At 52.1% G+C, this 21,671-nt stretch overlaps 1 protein-coding gene across 3 annotated transcripts in view; it reads right to left on the reverse strand.

Annotated features, from left to right (window-relative positions):
- Nucleotides 1–21,671, reverse strand: part of CAPZB (capping actin protein of muscle Z-line subunit beta) — a 135,140-nt gene that overhangs the window by 65,914 nt on the left and 47,555 nt on the right. For all 3 annotated transcript variants that reach the window (XM_065929948.1, XM_065929947.1, XM_065929946.1), the window contains exon 2: nt 4,117–4,206. In XM_065929948.1, coding sequence (XP_065786020.1) covers nt 4,117–4,206 — 90 coding nt within the window. The remainder of the gene's footprint in view (nt 1–4,116; nt 4,207–21,671) is intronic.

Below are 21,671 nucleotides of genomic sequence, written 5' to 3' on the forward strand. Positions count from 1 at the left end.
GGCGCGGCACCCAGCACAGACTGACTAACAAGAATGAAGGAATTCTGCTCGTCCAGGTAGAAGGAAAAAACAAAAACACAGAACAACACAGACAGGCCTGTCCCGCCCGGGAAGACGGAAGGAAAACAGCAGTGACGGAAGGTGAACATCCAAGGAAGCGGCTTCCAGGACCTGCAAAGCCTGCCCGAACGGTCCGAATCCATCCCAGTGCACAGCAGGGTCCTCGGCCGCGTTTCTGAAGCACGTCAATGGGGTTTTAGCGAGGCATGCCTCATCAGGCCCTAATTCAGTGCACGGTCAGGCTCCATTTCCATTTCGACACTCATCATACTTCAAACTAAAAAAGGAGTGAGCGACTTCCTTGGAGGTCCAGTGCTCAAGCCTTCACCTTCCACCGCAGGAGGTGGGGGGCGGGTTCGACCCCTGGTCGGGGAGCTAGGATCCCACATACCTTGAAGCCAAAAGACCAAAGCACAAAACAGAAGCAGTGTTGTAACAAATAGGTAAAGACTTAAAAAATGGTGCAAGTTTAAAAAAAAAATTTATTTTTAAAAATAAAAGGCTGGCCCCTCACAGCTGGGCGAGGGGACAGAGGCGCCTCCCCAGGGCCCAGTGAAGCAGTGGACCAGAGCGAGCTGTGTACCCCAAGTGGCCAGCCCGTAGAGAACAGCCTTTAAGTTTCTGGCTGTTTTTAATTACGTGGACTTTAAATGATTTTCCATAATACAGTCTATGTTTTAAATGTTGTAGATTAGTAACTATTTAACATTTCCCCCGTAAACAGGTTAAGACAGACGAGGAAGAAGCACCACGTTAAATCTGTGGCTCTGATATAAAGTAAAGGCACCCAGCACCACCCTGCTTCTTCCTCAGAGTTTAAGTCATCCAACAAAGGAGCAGCGGTCCCGTGTACACTAGAGGGGTGGTGTGAAAATCAGCGCATGCGTGCGTCAGTGTCTGACTCCTTGAGACCCGCAGACTGTAGCCCTCCAGGCTCCTCTGTCCGTGGGATTTTCCAGGCAAGAATACTGGGCTGGGTTGCCACTTTCCTCCTCCAGGTGCCTTCCTGACGAAGGACTCGAACCTGCATCCGCAGGGTCTCCTGCACTGTGGGTGAACTCTTCACCTGCTGAGCCACCAGGGAAGCCCACGCATAACGTGAACGCAGACATAAAGAGGCCAACGAGACATCTCACGACTCTGCTGAAAAGCTTAGTGATGAACCAGGTATTACGATATACAGTTACGAGTTCACAAACTGTTGGAATACACTTAAGTCGCTTGCTCAGATGACGAAAGCTTACGACCTGTAAGGTTTGGCTGAGGGATCATTCCCAGCGGTTTGAATTTTAAAACTGCCCCTTTTCTCTTTGAAAAATTAGATGAAATAACACAACCAGTATCCAGCTCAGCCCTGGGGACGCGGACGTGCTCACCAAACGTTGGCTGCTGGCCCCCGCCTCCGTCCCCTCTCCGGTCACATCCCACAGATGCCGCCCCAGCGGGGAGAACAGCGCCCTGACCGCGCCCTCCGGGTCCGCTTCCCCCCGTGGCCCAGCAGGGGCCTCACGTGCGGGCCTCACCTGGGCCTCAGCGCCCTCTGCAAACCAACCCGCAGGCGGGCGTCATCTGGCCACGGTGAAGGGTGGCGCGGACTCACTCTTTCATGCACCATCAACGCTGCGATTTCCCTGCTGAGCCCAGGGAGAGCTGGTCTATACCGCTCAGGAGCCCACTGACCAGGTGTCCACCAAAGCGGCTACACACTCATCTCTGCGACAGGGACAGGGGCGGCAGCGCGACAGGACACAGCTGGAGGAGAACACTTCGGTTGCCATAAGAACAAAACAGCCTGCGAAACACCACGAAGACTCCTGAGAAAACAATCTGCTCATCATTTCTGACTTCTATGTTTGCTCTGTTTCTAAAACACAGTAATAACTACACTGGCAAGCTGAATTGACATGCAGCCGGGCACGCCGGGACGCTCAGTGGAGGAGCAGCAGTGTGGCCTCCGGGCTGACAGCTGAGGGGCCCGGTCCTACCCGCGGCTTCTGCCCACCCCCGGCCACAGCTGGCCAGTTAGACCTCTCCAAGGAAAACAGGCCACGCGGCACGGCCCAGCCTGCCTTGTGTGCTGCGACCCGACGGGACTGCCGAGAGTTAACTGAGGCCACGCCAGAGAAAGCGCTCGGGACAACACACTGCCCACGAGGGATAGGACGTGGGGCGACGGTGACGATGGCACGTCAAATCCAAGCCCCCCGGTGACTTCCAAGGACACCTCCCACCCATCCAACTTCATGTTTCACCACTTACCAACAAAGACCGTTTCTCTGACTCACATTTCACACGCCCATCCAATGTCTGAGCCAATGTTTAAAAATTAGCATCTTTCACATAGGACTTCCCAATGTACAGCACTCCCAGAGAAATCTATAAACAAGCCCCAGAGAATCAGAGCTCACGGGGCAAGAAGCAAAGGGCGCGCTGGCCAGACCTCGTCTGTACACAAAGGCTACCCTGACCAGGTGCCGGGTGTGGGACCCCCGATGCCGAGCACATGGTGGGTTTGCGTGCATGCAATTCAGGCTTCTGTCCTCTCACACTCATCTGAAATGCCTCACTGCCCGGCCAGGACCTGCCACCGCTTCTAGCCACCTTTTCCCCTTTTCCATCACAAGCACCTGGAATGGGCTTCCTCACCACAGCTCTCTTCCTGGAGAACGCTTCTCCTGCTTCCTTCCAGAATCTCACACAGAAGAGGTAGCAAGCTCACAGGCCCACCCAGCAGCTCGCCTCTGCCCACACAGCTGCCTTTCCCTTGGGGTCTATGTCTCCATAAACTGACAGACAGCTGCACAATGGACCTTGCGGACTGCTGGCAGGAGTTTTATCTGTGAGTGACCCGAGTCTCCTGCAATAATGTTCTTCCCTAGTAAAAGTGTTCTGAATGCATACAATGGAGCTAAATATATCACTACAGCACATGAACAAGTTTTAAAGCTACTATCTTCAAAAGACATCTAACTGATGAGCAACAGTTGGCAACTGATCACCCCTCTGAGAAGCTGGGGGACAGTGACAAGAACAGAGGCTGATCGGGGTGGGCTCAGGGTGCCACCCGGGGCCAGAACCCGCCGGCCAAGTGATCCAGTAACTCAGCTGACTCTTGATCTTATTTGACTTCTTTTCATGATTTCTCACAGTTTTATAGGTTTTTTTGAATACTTTGAACATTTTCAAATAACATTATGGTGCCAGTGAATCTCTGGCATCATTTTGAGACCAGTCATTCCATGAATGTATATATACATGAATAAACAAATACTTAAAAAAAAAATACATATTTAATTACCTTGAAATCTCATTACAAAATCATTTTGTGATATCTCAGTTAACTATATACATATAATATTTTAAAAATAGTTTTACTAATCAAAGAAGAAATCTAAATAGAATTGCATTCCACTCCAATCAATACTGTCAGAAAATCCCAAAAGTTTCCACAGTGAAGTCATTTTTTATGATCTGGTGTTGAAATTGCATTGTTTCTTATGCTGAAGAGTAACAGATTTCTTTTTTTTTTTCAGAGTTTTCAATACAGAAAGTATTTGTCTAAAAATGCTCCCCTCTGTATCATTTGTTCTCATACAAATAAATGTTTTAAAAACAGACGTGATGAGCTCTTTAAAAGCCCAGTTTTGCGTTTTGTGTCATTTTGAGCTAGAAGTGAAGCCACTGGAGCACTTGGGAGGCTAGACTTTTGTCCTGCTTTGGCTGGAGAAACGTCCACATCGGCAGCCAGGTCCTCCTGGGTGTGTGTGGCCTCTGCTTCCCCCGGCCTACCTGTAAACGTCTAGAAAGTGGAAACAAGGCATCTGGGGGAAGGAGGCAAGCAGCAGAGACTTCAGAGCTCCTATCTTTGGCTTTATGAAAACAGCCTGCACAGAAAGAACGACAGTCAGAGGAAACTCACCTCCTCTCCGGAGGAGCCTCTTAAGTCAGCGGTGACGTCTAGCTGGAGAGGAGGTGTCTCGTGTGATTTGAACTCCGCATGGAACAAGGTATGTAAAGGCCTAGTATGGCCCCAGCCCCAAATGAAACCGTACGTACCAGGTCGATCAGGTCACTGAGGTTTTTCTCGATTTGCTGTGGAGGCAGGCGCCTCATCAAGTCCAAGGCACAGTCCAGCTGCTGATCACTCTGCCAAGAGACAAACAGGAGTGTCTGAGTCATTCTGCCGATAGAAACACCAAGCCCCCTCTCCCAAAGGCGCTCTGACAGCTGCAGCTTGCCCAGGTATCCTGACAGCAGACAGGCCTGCAGCGGGCCCTCTGCCACGGCTCCTGGGGGCGAGACCGGCCGGGCCCTCCAGCACGGCAGCATCTGTCTCAAGTGGAGGATTCGAAAGGTAGTTATGTTTGCGGAAGGGGGCTGAGGAGTTCGGAAAGCTGCCCTGCTCAACACACGTGTCAAAGTCTCATGCACTTTCCTTCTCCACCTCGACAGACCGGCGGATGCATGACTCCCAACTGGTTCTGCAGTGAGAAGGCTCAAGGAGCAGGTCACGCTTTGTTCTCTGCTGTAACTTGGCCATGACAGTCAGGACATGTTACCAGGAGAGGTTCCCCAATGAGCTCCAAGCCAAGGACAAAAAAAGGGCAAAAAACAAGATGTGTGCCAATGTTTAAGGGCTGCAGTCATTCATCCGAGGCTGGGCCTACCTTCCCAGGTGCCAGGCCCTTGCAAAACAGACCAAGACTGGAAATAGCTCCAGTCAAGAGCTCCCTCCCGCTGGCCAGGTGGACAAGGGCATAAACTGGGGTCGGTGCTCCGCAGGGCCAGGAGGACAAAGACTGCCCTCGCTCTCACACTCCTCTCTTTATTTAATATTCACACTGCATGGTTTCCCTGATGGCCCACTGGTAAAGAACCCACCTGCCAATGTAGGAAACACAGGTTCGATCCCTGATCGGGGAAGATCCCGCATGCCTCAGAGCAACTAAGCCCGGGAGCCGCAACTACTGAGCCCACGAGTCGCAATTATGAAGCCCTTGTGCTGAGAGCCTGCGCTCCGCAACAGAGAGGCCACTGCGATGAGAAGCCCACGCAGCACAACTAGAGAGGAGCCCGCTCAGCAGTGAAGACCCAGCACAGTCAAAAGAAACAAACTGCAACATTTATGCTGCAGATACACACAGAGATACACACACCGCATCAGGCGCTGCAAGTGAGCACTAAACCACGGAGGGAGGGAGGGAGGAACTGAATGCGGCGTGAGGCCGGGAGAGTGCGAAGTGCCAATTCAGTGCGCAGTGGGCTCTAACGCAGAAGGAAGCCAGGGCTCCGGAGGAGCAGCCAGGAGGAAGGTGAGTCAGGCGGGCCTGGGAAGAAGGCGACGACCCCCGCATGCGATGCTAGCAAGCGCAAGTAAGGCAGCTGGGGCCCCCAACACAACCCACCGGGGCACCGTCTGATTTGCAACCTTAATCTGCTCTGCTCAGACCCATCTCAGGATTTCTAAAGCCCTAAATCAACAACCTCCAGAATCTTTATAAACTATACGAGGTAATCCTGGAAATGCTACATTTGACAGTAATAAAACATAGACTCTGAATCCGACCACCTGCACCTCCGTGTACATCAACCACAGACAGGCTGTGGGACAAAGACCCGCTTTATATCCACCCAGAGACAGAACGCATATGCTCACTGAAGGCAGGGAATCGATACAGCATATACAGCAGGCTGTAAAAAAGAAAACAAAAACAAAAACCTGTCCCCTGGCTCAAGATGGTTATGAACGAGAACTTATTCTGAGACACGACAAACAGGCTATACTCTGCAGAGACCTACAGACACTGCAGAAACCTTGCTGCACTTGTTTGGCTTGGTGAAACCTCCTGGCGACCAGGCATTCCCCACGCGTCCCAGGCCGTCTACGCCAGCCAAGGCCACGCGACACGGGTCTGGCCCACCGACGAGGAAGACCTTTTAGTGCCTCTAGGGTCAAGAACACACACGTGAACTGATTTGACACTGCTGACTTATACTCGGTGCTCTGTTCTGCCTTGCATTAACTTAGGACCTTGGGCAAATTTCTTAACCTCCAGGGACATCTATTCATCCTGTGAAGGGGAATAAGTGACACTACATTTAAAATGAAGCCAGGCGGCCAGAAGGGGGAGCTTTCAAGCACCAACACACACCACCAACCACACACTCCAAGAGGAGGAGGACCCTGCATTCCAGGAGGAGCAAAGATTCCTCACTGTCCGGCAGCAAGCCCAGCCCAGGGGAACATCACCACCCCGAGCCCCCCAACCCTCCCCTTCCCCCAGGGGCCATTCCTTCAAAGCACCCCCTCTCAACGTCCTCCTTTTTCTCTATAAAGTAAGGTTCCTCCCCTTTGTTTGCTACACTTTACTACTTTTTTCTTGAACTGTAATTCTTCGTAATTCCCAAATAAGTCCGTTCTGCTGGTAAAATAACCAGCTATTTTATTTTTAAAGGTTGATAATCCAAAAATGAGGATACTATCTACTTCACAGAGTTGTCAGGATGACTTAGAGAATACTTGTGAAATGCATAATACATACCAGTGTATGTTTGATTGGGAGCGTTTTTGTGTTATGTGCACAAATACAGATTTCAATTTTCTAAAATATTCTAACATATAAATATTTTATAACATGTGCCCCACTCAAGCCAACCCAGAAGTCTCTCCTATCGCTCTCAAGAGAAGCTAGCTGTTCAAAACTCTGTAAATAGCTCTGTACTCCCTTGGCCACGCAGGAAGAGAAAACCCTGAATGAATCAAGTCAAACTAGTTAAAAAGTATAAATTATTGGGCCAAAGACCTTAACAGATGTCTCATCAAAAAAGATACACAGATGGTAAATAGAAAAGATGCTCAACATCACAGGTCACCAGAGAAATACAAAGTAAAATGAGATACTATTACACATCCATTAGAATGGATGAAATCCAGAATTCAGTTAACACCAAAAGCTGAAAAGAACATGGCATCACAGTTAACTCTGATTCGTTGCCGGAGGATACGCACAATGGTGCAGCCACTTCCAAAGACAGCTCAGCAGTCTCTTACAGAACTCAACATACTCTTAGCACACAACGCAGCAGTCACACTGGAGATGACGGTTCTCACGCAAGCCTGCCCGCAACTGTCTATGGCAGCTCTGTTCATAATTGCCAAAGCTTGGAAGCAGCCAAGATGGCTTCAGAGGTGAGTGGATAAAGAAACTGCGGCAACACATACAGACAATGGGATGTCATGACACCATGAAAGGACATGCAGGAGACAGATTCTGCGCGCCCACTAAGTGGAAGAAGCTCATCTGAAAAGGCTACCTGCTGTATGAATCCAGCTATGACCTTCTGGAAAAGACAAAACTACAGAGACAATAAAAAAAAATTAGTGGTTGCCAGGGGCTGGGAGAGAGGGATGAGAACAGCAGAGCACAGAGGAATTTCAGGGCAGTGAAACTATAATATATACTACATATTATACATAATGCTATATATAATGCTATATATATATATAATACTATATACAATGGTGATAATGTCAGCCATGTGTCACTCGAGGCCTCCCTGCTGGCTCAGTGGTAAAGAATCTGCCTACAAGGCAGGAGATGTGAGTTCGATCCCTGGGTCAGGAAGATCCCCTAGAGAAGGAAGTGGCAACCCACTCCATGTCCCATGGACAGAGGAGCCTGGAGGGCTACAGTTTATGGTGGCTGCAAAGAGTTAGACACGACTCAGTGAAAATACAGCACACACACACACACACACACACACACACACGGGCTGACCCGCCTGCCTGCGCGCACACACACACACACACACACACACAGGCTCACACACACACACAGACACACACACACACGGGCTGACCCGCCTGCCTGCGCGCACACACACACATACACACAGAGGCTGACACACACAGGCACACACACACACACACACACACACACACGGGCTGACCCACCTGCCTGCGCACACACACACACACACACACACACACATGCTCACAGACACACACAGGCTCACACACACACACACAGACACACACACACAGACACAGACACACACACACACGGGCTGACCCACCTGCCGGCTTGGTGGTGCCGTGTGCAGGCGTCAGGGGGACATGTCACTTCAAATCTGTCCAAACCCACAGGATGTGCAACCACCAAGAGTGAGCCTGAATGAAAACCATGGACTCTGCGTGATGATGATGCAGGGCAGGTGCGTCAGCTCTGACCCTCGCGGGGATGCCGACAGCGGCAGAGGCCCAGGGTGCAAGGGAAATCTCTGCAGCTCCTGCTCACCTTTGCCGTGCACCTAAAACCGCTCTTTAAAAAAAATGAACTGGCGTTTCTCAACTGGGATTGATTCTGCCCTCCCCACAGCCCCCGGGAGACAAGAGGAACGTATGGAGACATTTCAGTGTCATCACTGTGCATGAGGGGACCTAACAGGAAGGGGCCCAGGACGCTTCTGAACATCCTGCGCTGCACAGGAGAGACCCCGACGACCTGGCCCAACAGGTGAGCAAAGCCAAGCTGGAGAAACCGCGGCTTAAGAGAACTGTTCTGGGGAATTACAAACTCCCAGACTCTGGTTAAAGTGAAGAATCCGGAAAACTGCACACGCACAGAACATTTTACATACAATTCTAACTCACAGACTACCCATAACCCTACAACGTCTGGTCTTTGGAAATAGTCTCAACTAGATTTTAACAATATTCCTGAGAACAAGGGAAAGTTTTTAGATGTAAGTCGAGCTACACTGAATCTTTAATTCAGACATAATGGAAGTTCAGAAAGGATTAACTAGAAGCTGAGTATCTAGAAAAAGGAACAGCGTAACTTGACCAGAAAAGGTCAACATGAAAAGACACTGTTTTCATGCTTCCAAGGAGCCTGCTCACATGCCCCCAATCACAGTGCGCTGACCACAGCCCTCACCCCTCAAGGTGAAGCATGAAGACTTTCCTTCTGGACAGTCCTCTGACCCGACCGTATTGAGTTTGAAAGCATTAAACTATTGCTACAAAATGATCTAACTTGTATTTTGCATTAATCCTAACAATCTCAATAGGAAATACTCACTACAAATTTCTAAGGCTAAGGATGTCTAACTGTCATTAAATTAGTAAATGACTAAAAAGCTTCCCATAAAGCCAAGCAACATGGGAAAACTTAATGACAGCTTGCAAAAAAATTTTAAATTATAGTTAACTGGAGCCCTTTGCTTGGGAGTCATCCCAAATCCTTAGAGGTCCAAACAGGAAATAGCACAAGAGGATGAGGAAAACACGGCTAGTCCACAGCTACAAGCAGCAAGGGTGGCCTCAGAAACAGAATGAGCACGGGGCTGAGGAAGCAAGTCCCAGAGCACTACAGAGGGTGCAGTCACTTTCTTAAAGCTCCAAGCCCAGCATTACTGAACGCTCCATCATTTACACACACACACTTTAACACAGCAAGGCTTGCTTTCTCATTTGCCAAGACAAGGGAATGATAAATACAAAATTCGGAAGAGAGAGAAAAAGCCAGGAGAGAAAAATAAAACTTGACATCCATCGAGGTCCTGCATGAAATAATGGATTCAAGGATATTCATAATATCAGGATGCTTAAACTTACATATATGTCAGTATGGTCCTTGACAGCTATCACGGATCTAAATATTTCTGAACTGATGTGTGTACTGTGTAAGCCTGGGGTCCAGGTTCAGACTTTCGCATGTGGCTGTCCAATTTCCCCAACTCCATTCAGTGAAGAGACTACTCCCATTGTATATTCATTCTTGACTCCTCTATGCAAAGTGAATTGACCATATATGCATGGGTTGATTTCTGAGTTCTCCTTTTTATTATCACTGTTTCATTTCACTCAGTATTTTTTAAAGGTAACAGGGGGGAAAAAAAAGAGCAACCAAGGACAGGCCCTGGGATTAAGGAGCTCGGAGTCTAAAGCCTGAGGAGGAGGGGAGGAAGGAAGGTGTTCTTGCATGGAACCTACCCCACCCCGCGTCAACCCTGCTCTGACTCCAGAGCCAGGACAGGGCGCTGAGCGCCTCGCCTTTGCCCAGGGCACGGAGGGACGCGCGATCCCTTCACAACCACCACCTGGGTAACCACAGCAGCTTGGCAGGAAGCAGGTAGGGAGCTCTGCGACCCCTTTCTGATCTCCCCTCAGGGCAGGAGCTCAAGGCCTCTTGGGGCTTTCGCCTCCAGCCCTTAGTGTGGGGTCAGGAGAGCTCTGCTTTTGTCTTAGCCGCATGGCCTGGGATCTGGAGGGAGGATTCTAAGATTCCTTCTAGTGGGATGCGTGCCGTTCCCAGGGTAAGAGCAGATGCGTCCGCTGCACCCACCCTGCCCGTTAACAGCCCCTGCAGGTCCGCAAACTAGGCTTCAGCTCCACAACCGAGTCTTGAGTGCCCTGAACCAGGCGCAGGGAATGAAACCTAGTCCCGACCCTCGAGGAACCAGCCAGAGAAGAGCACTGGATCCCGAGGCGAGGGTAAGGTCCACGACAAGGGGACGCAGGGGCTGCAGAGGCGCGGCAGCTCACGGTACCCCGCGTGCACACATGCGTTCGTCGGGAACAAATCCTTTTCCTAGGCTTTCCAGGCTATTTATCTTGTGCACTGTCGCCCCGTGACCAAGGGTTCTCCACAAGATGGTTCCTTCGAAATCCTATCTGGTCCTAGACACACTCCCCTTTCATCAAAGGAGCTCTCCCAGCTCCCCCTTCCACTGGTGGCATTTTCCAGGCTGAAAGGTAAAAAGGACAAGAAGGACCCCTTCGCACCACCCTCTGGAATTCTTTACCCGTTCAGTTAGCTGTGTAACAATTTGAGTGTCTCCCAGGTGAGAAGCACCGCCTCTGACGCTGAGCGGTGGGCAAGGTCCCTGCCTCCAGGAGCTCACGGCACAGCCGAAACCCACACGGACGACGGCCGCACACAGGGCACAGCCACCCGCTCCACGCGGGTGAGGCTCGGGGCGTCGGTTTACATCCGTGGCTGTGTTTTCTCAGAATCTACAGTGAGAGCATGTTTTCACTCTGCCAGTTTCTCACACGACTTGAAAAAACACATGAACTGCTTAAAATCACCTTATGACAAGTAAAACAACTGCTAATACAGACTAGAACAGTTTTTCAGGACAGCAAGTCAAATAAAAACACTACAGCTGAAGAGATCTTCCGTGGGATTTTCAGGTCCCGGGTGGTGCCGCCAAGCATTTGCTCACAGTGGAACCTGGCCGGCTGCAGGAACTCCAAGGGCAAAGACTAACTGGGAATCCATCGGCAACAACAGCGACTCCACCTCCCAGCGGGGGTGCAGAGAGCGGGACGTGTCCTAACCAGGATGAGCTCAAAGCTTAGTGCAGTGAACGCCTCTATCCACAAGAACGAGAAACCCTGGAGTAAACATGCATATGAGCGGTGCCGGGAACCACCAAAGACTCCTCAGAAAGCGGGGAGGGTGTCCACGACCGGTCATCACTGGCCGAGCTAGGGTGCCCTGGGTCAACGTGGAGACCACGGGGGCAGCAAGCCGGAGGAGAGGCTGGGAGGGGTGTGGCCCGGCCCGGAGGAGCGAGGGGTCAGAGCAAGGCCGGCTTCGGCCCAAACCCCAGAGGGCAGCGGTTTTCTCAGCAGGCTCCAGGGAACAGACGGAACCTCAGTGCTCCCAGCAGCTTTGCTGCAGTTTGTCGACTTTACAAGTACAGCTTCTGTGCCATTCTGCTTGGCCTTTAAAACTCCAAAACCTGCTCCTCCAGGAGGGATTAGGAGCCCCCAAAGATTTCTCCACACAGGACTGAGGAATACAGTCATGTCTTAGAGAATGAAGCAGACGAGAGTTTCCAAAAACCCGTCTGAACAAGCTCTCCCAGCCCTCACCCCTCTTACAGTGTGACTCGGCCATTCCTCCTGCCCCCACCCCGTGGAATGGGGAGTTTTCTGACTCCTATGATCAGCGGGGCTGACCTCGGTCATTTCTGAGCCATTAAAGATCATTCATCCTCCTCGTTGCCTGCTCAACACTCAGGCCGGCAGCTGCGCTGTGAGGAGGAGCCGCCGGCCACAAGATGAAGATCCTCCACCTGAAGAGACCCGCAGGGGAGGGGAGGGCCCGGGCAGCCCCCGGGGGCTCCAGGCCTCCACAGCCAGACCCGCCCCGCCGAGGCTCTCCTGAGCTTCTGGCCCCTGGAACCAATGGAGATAACATGTGATTTCTGGAGTGGTCCTGTGAGACGGCAACAGTAACTGACGCAGCAGGCGGCCCGTGGTGCCTGCCGGGACGCAATGTGACCGGGGGCGGGGCTGGGCCTGGAGAGGACGGAAGGGCCACATTAAGAGGCAGGAAACCTACTAGAAACGAGGGGTCTGAGACGCCTGAGCTGTCCAGCAGGGCCCCTCTGCCCCCCACCCCCACCGATGATGCCGCAGCCTCACCGGTGTGTGTGACTGTGCGCCCTGTAATTCCAAGGACACGCAGGAGCTTCGAGCTGCTCTGCTCTCTGAGCAGAAGCCCCGCCTGGCCTGCTGCAGGGACTGGCTGAGCCCGATCTGTACTCAACAGCATCTGTCTACACATAAACAACCAGCCAAAGCTTCAAGGCCTTTATAGTTTGTTCTTAAATTCATCAAGTCCTTCCCTCGTTTACATTCCCAAGAGGCTTAGCAAATACTTCACAGACAACTCAAAGGCCAACTTCGCTGGAGCCCAGGCTGATTTACTACAAGTTTATGGAGTCTGGGGCACCGTGGTTTTTGTCTTGTATAATCTGTGACCCAACAGGCAACTCTGTTTAAGAGCTGAATCTGTTTTCTGCCATGTGGCCTGGGAACAATATGTGCCGGGGGCTAAGTGGGGAAGATGAGCAGGGCGGCCCGGCCAACCGCTCATCTGCAGGTCACTGGGAAACTGCAGTTTGGATTAACAAAAAGAAAAAGTGTTTCCTTACCCTGACTGAGTGCCCTCTGGTTGGATCTTCTGGGAAGGACGTGGTGATGACAGCGGATCCTGGAGGGCGGCAGCTCACCAACCACACACGGGCCATCCCTACGGATGGCGTGCCTTCCCACGGGAAATTCCAAAACCCTACACCAAGCTCCACAAAGCCACAGTGGAAGCCCATCTGGCGGACCAGGCCTCCCTCCGCCCTTCTGGGGGCCACTGAGAATCTTCACTGCTGGGTCAAGCTCATCTTCAACATAAAATTAACCATTTCAAGGTGAAGCAGTTCAGTGCCTTGGGACAATGTTATTTTGATCACCATGAAAACATAAACCCAAGTCTCTGCTTAAAAAAAAAAAAAAACTCTGCCAGGGGACTTCCCTGGCAGTCTAGTTAGTGGTTAAGGCTCTGTACTTCCAGCATGGTGGGAGGGGGTGGGTGAGTTCGATCCCTGGGCGGGGAACCAAGATCCCACATGCCGCGTGGTGCGGCCAAAAATAAATAAGTAAAACTAAATTAAAATTAAAAAATAATAAAAGCTCTGCCAGGATCACAGGGATTTAGATCCAGATAGACTTTCCAAGTTCATCTAAGGCCTGACCCCTCATTTTACAGACAGATACTGAGGCTCAGAGGAAGCTGCGCAGGGTCCCACGGTCAGCAGCAGGACCAGCACTTGGTCGCGTGGTGAGAGCATTCTCCCACACCCGGGCCATCTTTCCACTTGACTCTGGCCCTGAGCCACCGCTGCGTGACGGGAGGCACTGATGCACGAGCTGAACGACTGAGACACGGTCCCTGGCCGAGAGGGACTGATGAGCCAACGAGCACGGCCAGAGCTGACCTGGCAGCCTCCTCCCCGACGCTTCCGGACAAGCGAGGCCCAGCTGGCCGTCTGCGTTCAGGTCACAGAGCCTCGGATTCACGCAGGCCTCCTGTGTGAGGGGCTCAGCTCCCTCAGGTTCAGTCTCTGCATGGCTCCTGAGCCCACCCCGAGGCACGAACGAACCAACTTTCCATTAATCCTGAGAGGGGCCTCCCTCTAGAACACTTCTACACGGATGGCAACGCATGAACGTGGTCAAACCGTTTCTCACCGGCAAAGAGACAGCGTGAGGGTTGCCCACGCCTGGAACACGCTCTAGGTCTGCATTCTAAACTTCTCCACCTCTTCTGTCAGGCCACCAGCTACGTTTCCTCCCCTCAGCTGCTATGGGCTGGGAAATCAGAAGCCTGCTTGTCTTTAAAAAACAAACAAAACACAACAGGAAAAAACCCCAACTGTGAGAGAAGAAATAAGTTGCAGATTCAAACACTTGGGTCCAGAGTCACCGTCCCAGTTTGTGAGCAGTCTGACAGCGTATGAAGCTAGGGGTGTGTGTGCGTGTGTGTCGTGTGTGTGTGGGGTGTGGTGTGCTGTGTGTGTGGTATGTATGGTGAATGTGATGTCTGTGTGTGTGAGGTGTGGTAGGGTGTGTGTGGTGTGGGGTGTGTCGTGTGGGGTGTGTGTGGTGTGGGGTGTGTGCTGTGGTGTGGTGTGTGTGTGGTGTATGTGTGTGTAGTGTGTGTGTGTGTGTTGTGTGTGTGTGTGGTGTGGTGTGTGTGTGTGTTCTGTATGTGTGTGGTATGGTGTGTGTTTGTGTGTGTGGTGTGTGTGTTGTGCATGTGTGTGGTGTGGTGTGCTGTGTGTGTTGTGTATGTGTATGTGTGTGGTGTGTATGTGTGTGGTGTGGTGTGTGTGGTGTGTATGTGTATGGTGTGTGTGTGTGTTGTGTATGTGTATGTGTGTGGTGTGTGTGTGTGTTCTGTATGTGTGTGGTATGGTGTGTGTTTGTGTGTGTGTGTGGTGTGTGTGTTGTGTATGTGTGTGGTGTGGTGTGCTGTGTGTGTTGTGTATGTGTATGTGTGTGGTGTGTGTTGTGTGTGTGTGTTGTGTATGTGTATGGTGTGTGTGTGTGTTGTGTATGTGTATGTGTGTGGTGTGGTTGTGTGTGTTGTGTATGTGTGTGTTGTGGTGTGGTGTTTGTGTGTGTTGTGTATGTGTATGTGTGTGGTGTGTGTGTGTGTTGTGTATGTGTGTGGTGTGGTGTGTGTGGTGTGTATGTGTATGTGTGTGGTGTGTGTGTGTTGTGTATGTGTGTGGTGTGGTGTGTGTGTGTCCGTGCTGTGCTCTGTGTGTGTGTGTGTGTGTGTTTCACAGTGAAGGGCCCGCAGCGTGGGTCCCCTCCCCGTCACCTGCGGGGAGCTGAGCAGGTCTCCCCTCCGCCGGGAGCGCGGTGCCGAGTCTGACCCACCGGGCGTCCCCGGAGCCTGGCCTCCGCGAGTGTGAGGCGCCCTCCCGGGCGGGAAGCACTCAGCGCATCTGCCAGGACCTTTACACAATAGTTGCGGTGCTCCAGGGCCCTTTCCGCCCTCATCTTTTGCTCACTTGACACAAGTTTTCCATTTAGGCTGCCAGGAGTCTCAAGAAAAGCAGGTGGAGTGTTATTTCAGTTTCCAAGTCATTAAGCACCAACAAAAATGGCAGACTTCCCAACTCCCAGCCCACCAACACCCTCCCCCGGCCTACAAGGAGGGCATGGCTCCCCGAAACCAGCACGGGAGAAGGGGCAGACCTTCTGGGCGGAGAACAGAGAGAGCTGCCCGCACAGTCCACGTTCACCCACGGCCGACCTCCGGCCCTCTGTCTTGCCGGGTTCCGGTCACCTTTCTTTCCTCAGCCCTCTGACCCATCTCTTCAGCCCAGGATGGCACCAAGACACAGTCCTGCCATTTCGCTTTTCTCCCTGTTTACTGGAGTCCCCACGGCCAGCTTCCCCGGTGGCTCAGAAGGTGAAGAATCTGCCTGTAACGCAGGAGATCCAGGTTTGATCCCTGTCTTGGGAAGATCCCCTGGAGAAGGGAATGGCAACCCACTCCAGTAGCCTCGCCTGGAGAATCCCAAGGACAGAGGAGCCTGGCGGGCTGCCATCTACTACAGTCCATGGGGTTGCAAAGAGTCAGACAAGACTGAGCCACTGACACTTCCACCAAGGCCAGCTGAGGCCATGAGAAGCACACAAATGAAATGGGGCAGTCCTTGCAGAGACCCCAAAATTACCTCAACTTCCCAGCCAGCAACCAGAATTTCCAAGTGCCTCTCCCCGATAGGTTTATTCTGCAGCAACACCTAGCAACTCCCATACAGGCTCTGTGTGGAACCCTACAGCCATGGGCTGATTTTCCCTCACACAGCCTTCAGGGAGTGAAGGGTCCAAAATGAATCCCTCAGGAGGCTGTGGCGTGGGGAAGGAAAAGGTTTCGGATACCCAATGTTTACATTCCCCAAATCTCTTAACTGCAGACTGGGGGACATTCTCTGCAGGGACAAAGCTAACGTGGTGAGTTTGGTGGGACAGTGAAAATTCCCGAGGAGTCAGCAGCTGGGGTCTGGGAGGAGGCAGACGGGTGCGCGCGCACTCCACCTGCTCAGGCCGAGTCCCTGGTGGGAGCAAGGCGCGCAGCGCGGGGTGTGTTCTGGAAGCAGAGAAGGCCCCTCCTCTGGCACCCGCCACCCCATCGGCCCGGGCTCGAACCTCAGAGAGCCTGCCGACCGTTCTGCGCGTGGGCACTCCAGACCCGATCAGCACTGACCCTAAAGGCGTAGTCTTCCCTCGGGCTTCCCTCCGGGGCCACCGGAGGGCCGGGCACTGTGCAGCTTTCGGGAGAGCCTCACAGCAGCTTCGTTGGGGGGGGGGGGGCACCGTCACCCCGGCTTTACAGACAGTAAACCGAGGCTCAGCAAGGTCCGGATCCTGAGCACTCAGGACAGAGGACGACACGGAACAAAACCCAGGTTCTGCCTCCTGTGACCACTGTGTGTGTGCGTCTGTGTGTGCGTCTGTGTGTTATCCTGAGCATGCATGGCAGGGAAGGACACAGAACAAAACCCATGCTCTGCCTCCTGTGAACAAACAGTGTGTGTGTGTGTCCAGATTCTGAGCACACACGACAGGGAAGGACACAGAACAGAATACAGGTTCTGCCTCCTGTGGACAAACACTGTGTGTGTGTGTGCACGCGCGCATGTACCCTGAGCACGCATGACAGCAAAGACCACAGAACAAACCCATGTTCTGCCTCCTGCAACCAAACACTGTGTGTGTGTGTTCAGTTGCTAAGACGCATCAGACTCTTTGCAACCCCATGGACTAGAGCAGGCTTCCCTGTCCTTCACTATCTCTGAGAGTTTGCTCAAATTCATGTCCAATAAGTTGGCGATGCCATCTAACCGTCTCTCTAGAGAATGCTAAACAACCCAAACTATAAGAAAATTAACTTCAAGTGACTTGGGAGAACAACTCCTAGCTCAGGAAATCAGACGGGGGCGGGGAGTCTCCGATTCCGGGCTGGGCAAACGATGGACGGTTTTATCTCCTAACAAATTCTAAAACCTCCTGTCCCCCTGCAGCAAAGACTCTATCCTCACAAACACTAACAGGGATGGGGGATTTCTCGGAAATGGCACAGGTTTTTTCAAACTGTCTCTCTGGTGGATGGTTCCCTGGACGCCTCAGAAGATCTGCAAGGCGCCACGACCTACACTGTCTGAACATGGGTGTTTCACAGATGTCTACGCTGCTGCCTCTGCAGGGTCCTGGCGGTTTTCACGTAACGAGACTCATCTCTCCACCTGGTCCATGGTAGCTAAAGACACAGGTGGGGGTGATCCCGAGGCGTCTTCAATGGATGCCACGCGTGCTGTCCATTTCTACCTTGATGGCAGAAGAAATTCAAGAGGCCTTTCACCAAAGTCAAAAATTATGAGAGCAGAGCATCCTTGTGTTCAAAAGAAGAGTTAAAGAAATTTTGGGGGGAGAAACATCACCCACATGTTCACTGACGAAGGCTGAGGAAAGGATACTCCCTTTCTCATGGCAGAAGCAGCCAATTCACATAAACCTTCCTCCAAACTGATTTATAAGATGGCCTGGAGGAAATCCCCGATGTTTGGCCACAGGTTTCCGCCAATAACACACTGCACATGGCTTCCAGAGGACTGGTCCAAAGTGCCAACAGCACAGATGGACAAGTCACGATGGGAAAGCTGGGAGGATTTAAAGACGTGAGGGAGATAAAGCCTCCTTCGACTGAAGTACTTCATCTAGAAGAGGGCAGTGCTGCCTTCTGACTTGCATGCAAAGGGCGGTTTGAGTAAAGAGGAACATGTGGCTAACACATCGACCAAAACAGTTGGCCCACTTCTTCCCTGGGTCCTTGACCTCTCACTTCAGACGCCAGTGGGAATCAGCATGGAAACCCCCGTCTCTGCCTGCCCCGTCCAGGTCAAGGGCAGCTCCTTCGTACGGCGCCACACCCCACTGTCAACCATGGGAACAGCAACGCCAGGCCCTCTGGCGCTCCCAAACACAACCCAAAGCTTCCACTGCCTTTGGTGACAATGAAGGACAATGCAACATTTTTCCAACCTGTGATAAATGTGCAAATCCAACCTAAGACCTATTACAGGGCTCTCATCCTTCCAGCTGTCAGGACCCACCAGATGGGGAGATGCCTAAAAGCAAGGTCCTTCCAGCTTCAATATCTAGGACCTAAAACAGATCCCCTTGCCAGGCGGCAAGTGGCACAGAAGACCTTGGAAGTCAGACAGACATGGGTTCAAATCTTTCAATGCCGCCTCCTAGAAACGGAGATCAGGAAAAGCCCTTTACCTTCCGGAGTCTCAATTCCCTCATCTGTTAAAGAAAACTAATAATAACACCTATCCTGCAGCCTTGTTTTGAGAATATTATAAACTGTGTGTAAAGAAACTAGCAGAGTTTCTGGAACGTACTAAGTGCTCAATTAAACAACAAATACTATCACCATCCTTCCACAGAATTTAGCTTCAGGGGGTACAGGACTCCAGCATTCCCACATGGCATTCACACACACACACACACACACACCCTGTCCACACACACCCTGTCCACATCTGTGGCGGACACACACACACCCTGTCCACATCTGTGGCGGACGGACACACACACACACACACACACACACACACACACACACACACACACACACACACACACACACACACACACACACACACACACACACCCTCTCTCCACGTCTGTGATTAACATTGCCTGAAGGCATGCCAGGTGGGCAGCCATGGAATAGGAGCTGAAAAATCAAACCAGCCGTGGCCACCTCTTTTGGGTCAGAGCAAACTGATCTATGAGTGAAAAAACCACTCCTCTCTCAAAAGACAGGTTTCCTTAGACAATAGCTTGCCAACAAGACGTTTTCATGAGCTCAAACCTTCTTTCTTCCCATCCTTCACTGAACATTGAGCTCTATATGTCTCAAGAAAGTTGGTGGCTGAGTGAGGAGCTTCAAAAGTCCTTCAATGAGTAAAAATAATGAAACAAAGGGAAGCAACAAGCTCCAATCCCGAGATATCTTCTCTAATTGGTGGGTAACTGCTTTCCAGCGCTGCGCTGGTTTTTGCCACAGCAGGGCAGGTCGGCGGTAACTGCGGGAATCTCCATCCCCTTGCCCCTCCCGCGCCTCCCGCTCCATCCACCCCTCAGAGCATCCAGGGACCAGGTTAGGCTCCCTCTGCTACCCGGCGGCTTCCCACCAGCCGCCCGCTTTACACAGGACAGTGTGCATGTCAGCGCCGCTCTCTCCATCGGCCCCACCGTCTCCTGTCCCTTCTCTGTCCACACCAAGGAAGCTTTTTGAAAACCGGGAACTGGATCTCCCCTGGCAGTCCAATGGTTAAGACTCTGCGCTTCCAGTGCAGGGGGCGTGGGCTCAGTCCCTGGTCAGGGAACTAGGGTCTCGCATGCCCCGCGGGGCAGAGCGGGGCAGAAAGTAAAAAAAACAAAAGAAAGAAAAGGAGACCAGAGACGAAGCTCCAACGCCGCACAGCACCACGAGGACCGCCTTTCCGTCCACCGTTCACAGCAGGCCCGCCAGCAACACCGCCATCCCCGCCAACAACGCCTGTCGCCGGGCGGCAAGTCCATGCAGGACCAGACTTAGGGGCTCAGAGCGCACCAATAAAAACAGCAGCTAAAACTTACTACAACAGTGCTCCAAGGGCTTTAAATGCCACTGTCTCACCAATCTCACAAACAGTCCCAGGAGGTTAAGCCCTAGTTCACTCTCAGACGCGGAAACAGTGACTCTGGGAGGTCCCACTGGTAAGGGCGGCGGGGCCGGGCTTCCGGAGCAGGTCCTTCTGACCCCAGGGCCTGCCCGGCCCCGTCTGGCAGCCAGGGCTCCTGCTGCCGCTGTGCCCCCTGCTCGTCCTAAGGGCCGCGGCAGCCAGCTCTGCTTTCAAGGCTCCAAAAGAGGAGGAAATAACGACTGCTTTTAACATCCTTGCACAGCTGAGCGGCCCGGGAGGCGGCCGATGTGGCGCTCCAGTTGACAGTACAGGCTCGAGAGAAAGGTCTGCCTTCAAACCCTGAGCCCGCCAGGTTCCAGCCGTGTGCCTGAACTCTTCTGAGCCTCACTCAGGTCTCCTCGTCTGCAGATCAAGGGGAATGGGGGAACTCCCTGGCAGTCCGGTGTTAGGACCCCGGGCTTTCACTGCTGGAGGCGCGGTCTCTGAGAGAGGCCTTCAAGGTTCGCGCGCTGGAAGAGGGACTAAGAGCCCACAAGAAGCACGCTGCGGTTAAAAAAGAAAGAAAGAAAAAAAACGAACAACAACAAAACAACCAAACCCCCAAAAACAGCAGCAAAAAGCCCAGGGGCCATTAATTAAACAGCACCTAGGTCATGGCTGTTATTTTAGGGGTCGGGCGGGGGCCGTCCTCACGGAGCACGCCACTGGGACACAGTCCCTGCGCGCACTTTCCACGGAAGGTCAGCAGAGAAGAGGAAGGAAGAAAAGGTGGATGGATATAACCTAAAACTTCAAAATAAAGGCTTCGCTGGGTTTCTGCCAAGTCCGAGGAAACAGCGCTGGGCTGGCGCATCCAGACACAGCGCCAGCAGGCCTCAGGGTGGCAGAGCCCAGCGGGCCAACCTTCTGATCAAAGAAGAGCTCGAGGCGCTCGGTGCTTTGGGCTGAGCCTATTTCAACACACGCCTCTACGGAGCCAAAGTTCAAGGACGGCTTTTATTATAATTCTTCATGACTCTGAACACGCGTTCTCCTGTTCCACAGGAGATAAAACCGTATCTCATCCAGATACAAAAATCCACTGACTGATTGCTTTCACTGAAAGCAGTCTTGCAAACTGGGACCTTCTATGAGTAAGGGTAGTCCACGAAAATAAGAAATACCACTCTGGCTCAGGGCAGAGGCCCTCTCAACGTGCTTCTGAGGGCACCATGGGAGAAATCTGAGGATCACGTGCTGAACGACTCGAGGGCCAGGATGTTACCACCCTCATCACCTCGAGCTCGGACAGTCCTCATCCACAGAGGAAGATGACACTCAGCGCCAGGCAGTACTCAACGGAGCTTCACGAGACACCCTTTCCAAAACAAGCTTTTGAGTGGGATGCTTGCTAAATTTCCAATAAAGGAAATAAATGGTAACATCAATGACTTCCTGTCTCTTGGTCACAGGAATAAATAGAGACGGCAGAGTCAGCTGGCCTATGGCGCTCAGAGCCCTTCTGCACGGTCTGAAAGGCTTGATGTGAAATGGAGAAT

This window comes from Muntiacus reevesi, chromosome 3 (assembly GCF_963930625.1).
Source record: "Muntiacus reevesi chromosome 3, mMunRee1.1, whole genome shotgun sequence".
Classification (NCBI taxonomy): Eukaryota; Metazoa; Chordata; class Mammalia; order Artiodactyla; family Cervidae; genus Muntiacus; species Muntiacus reevesi.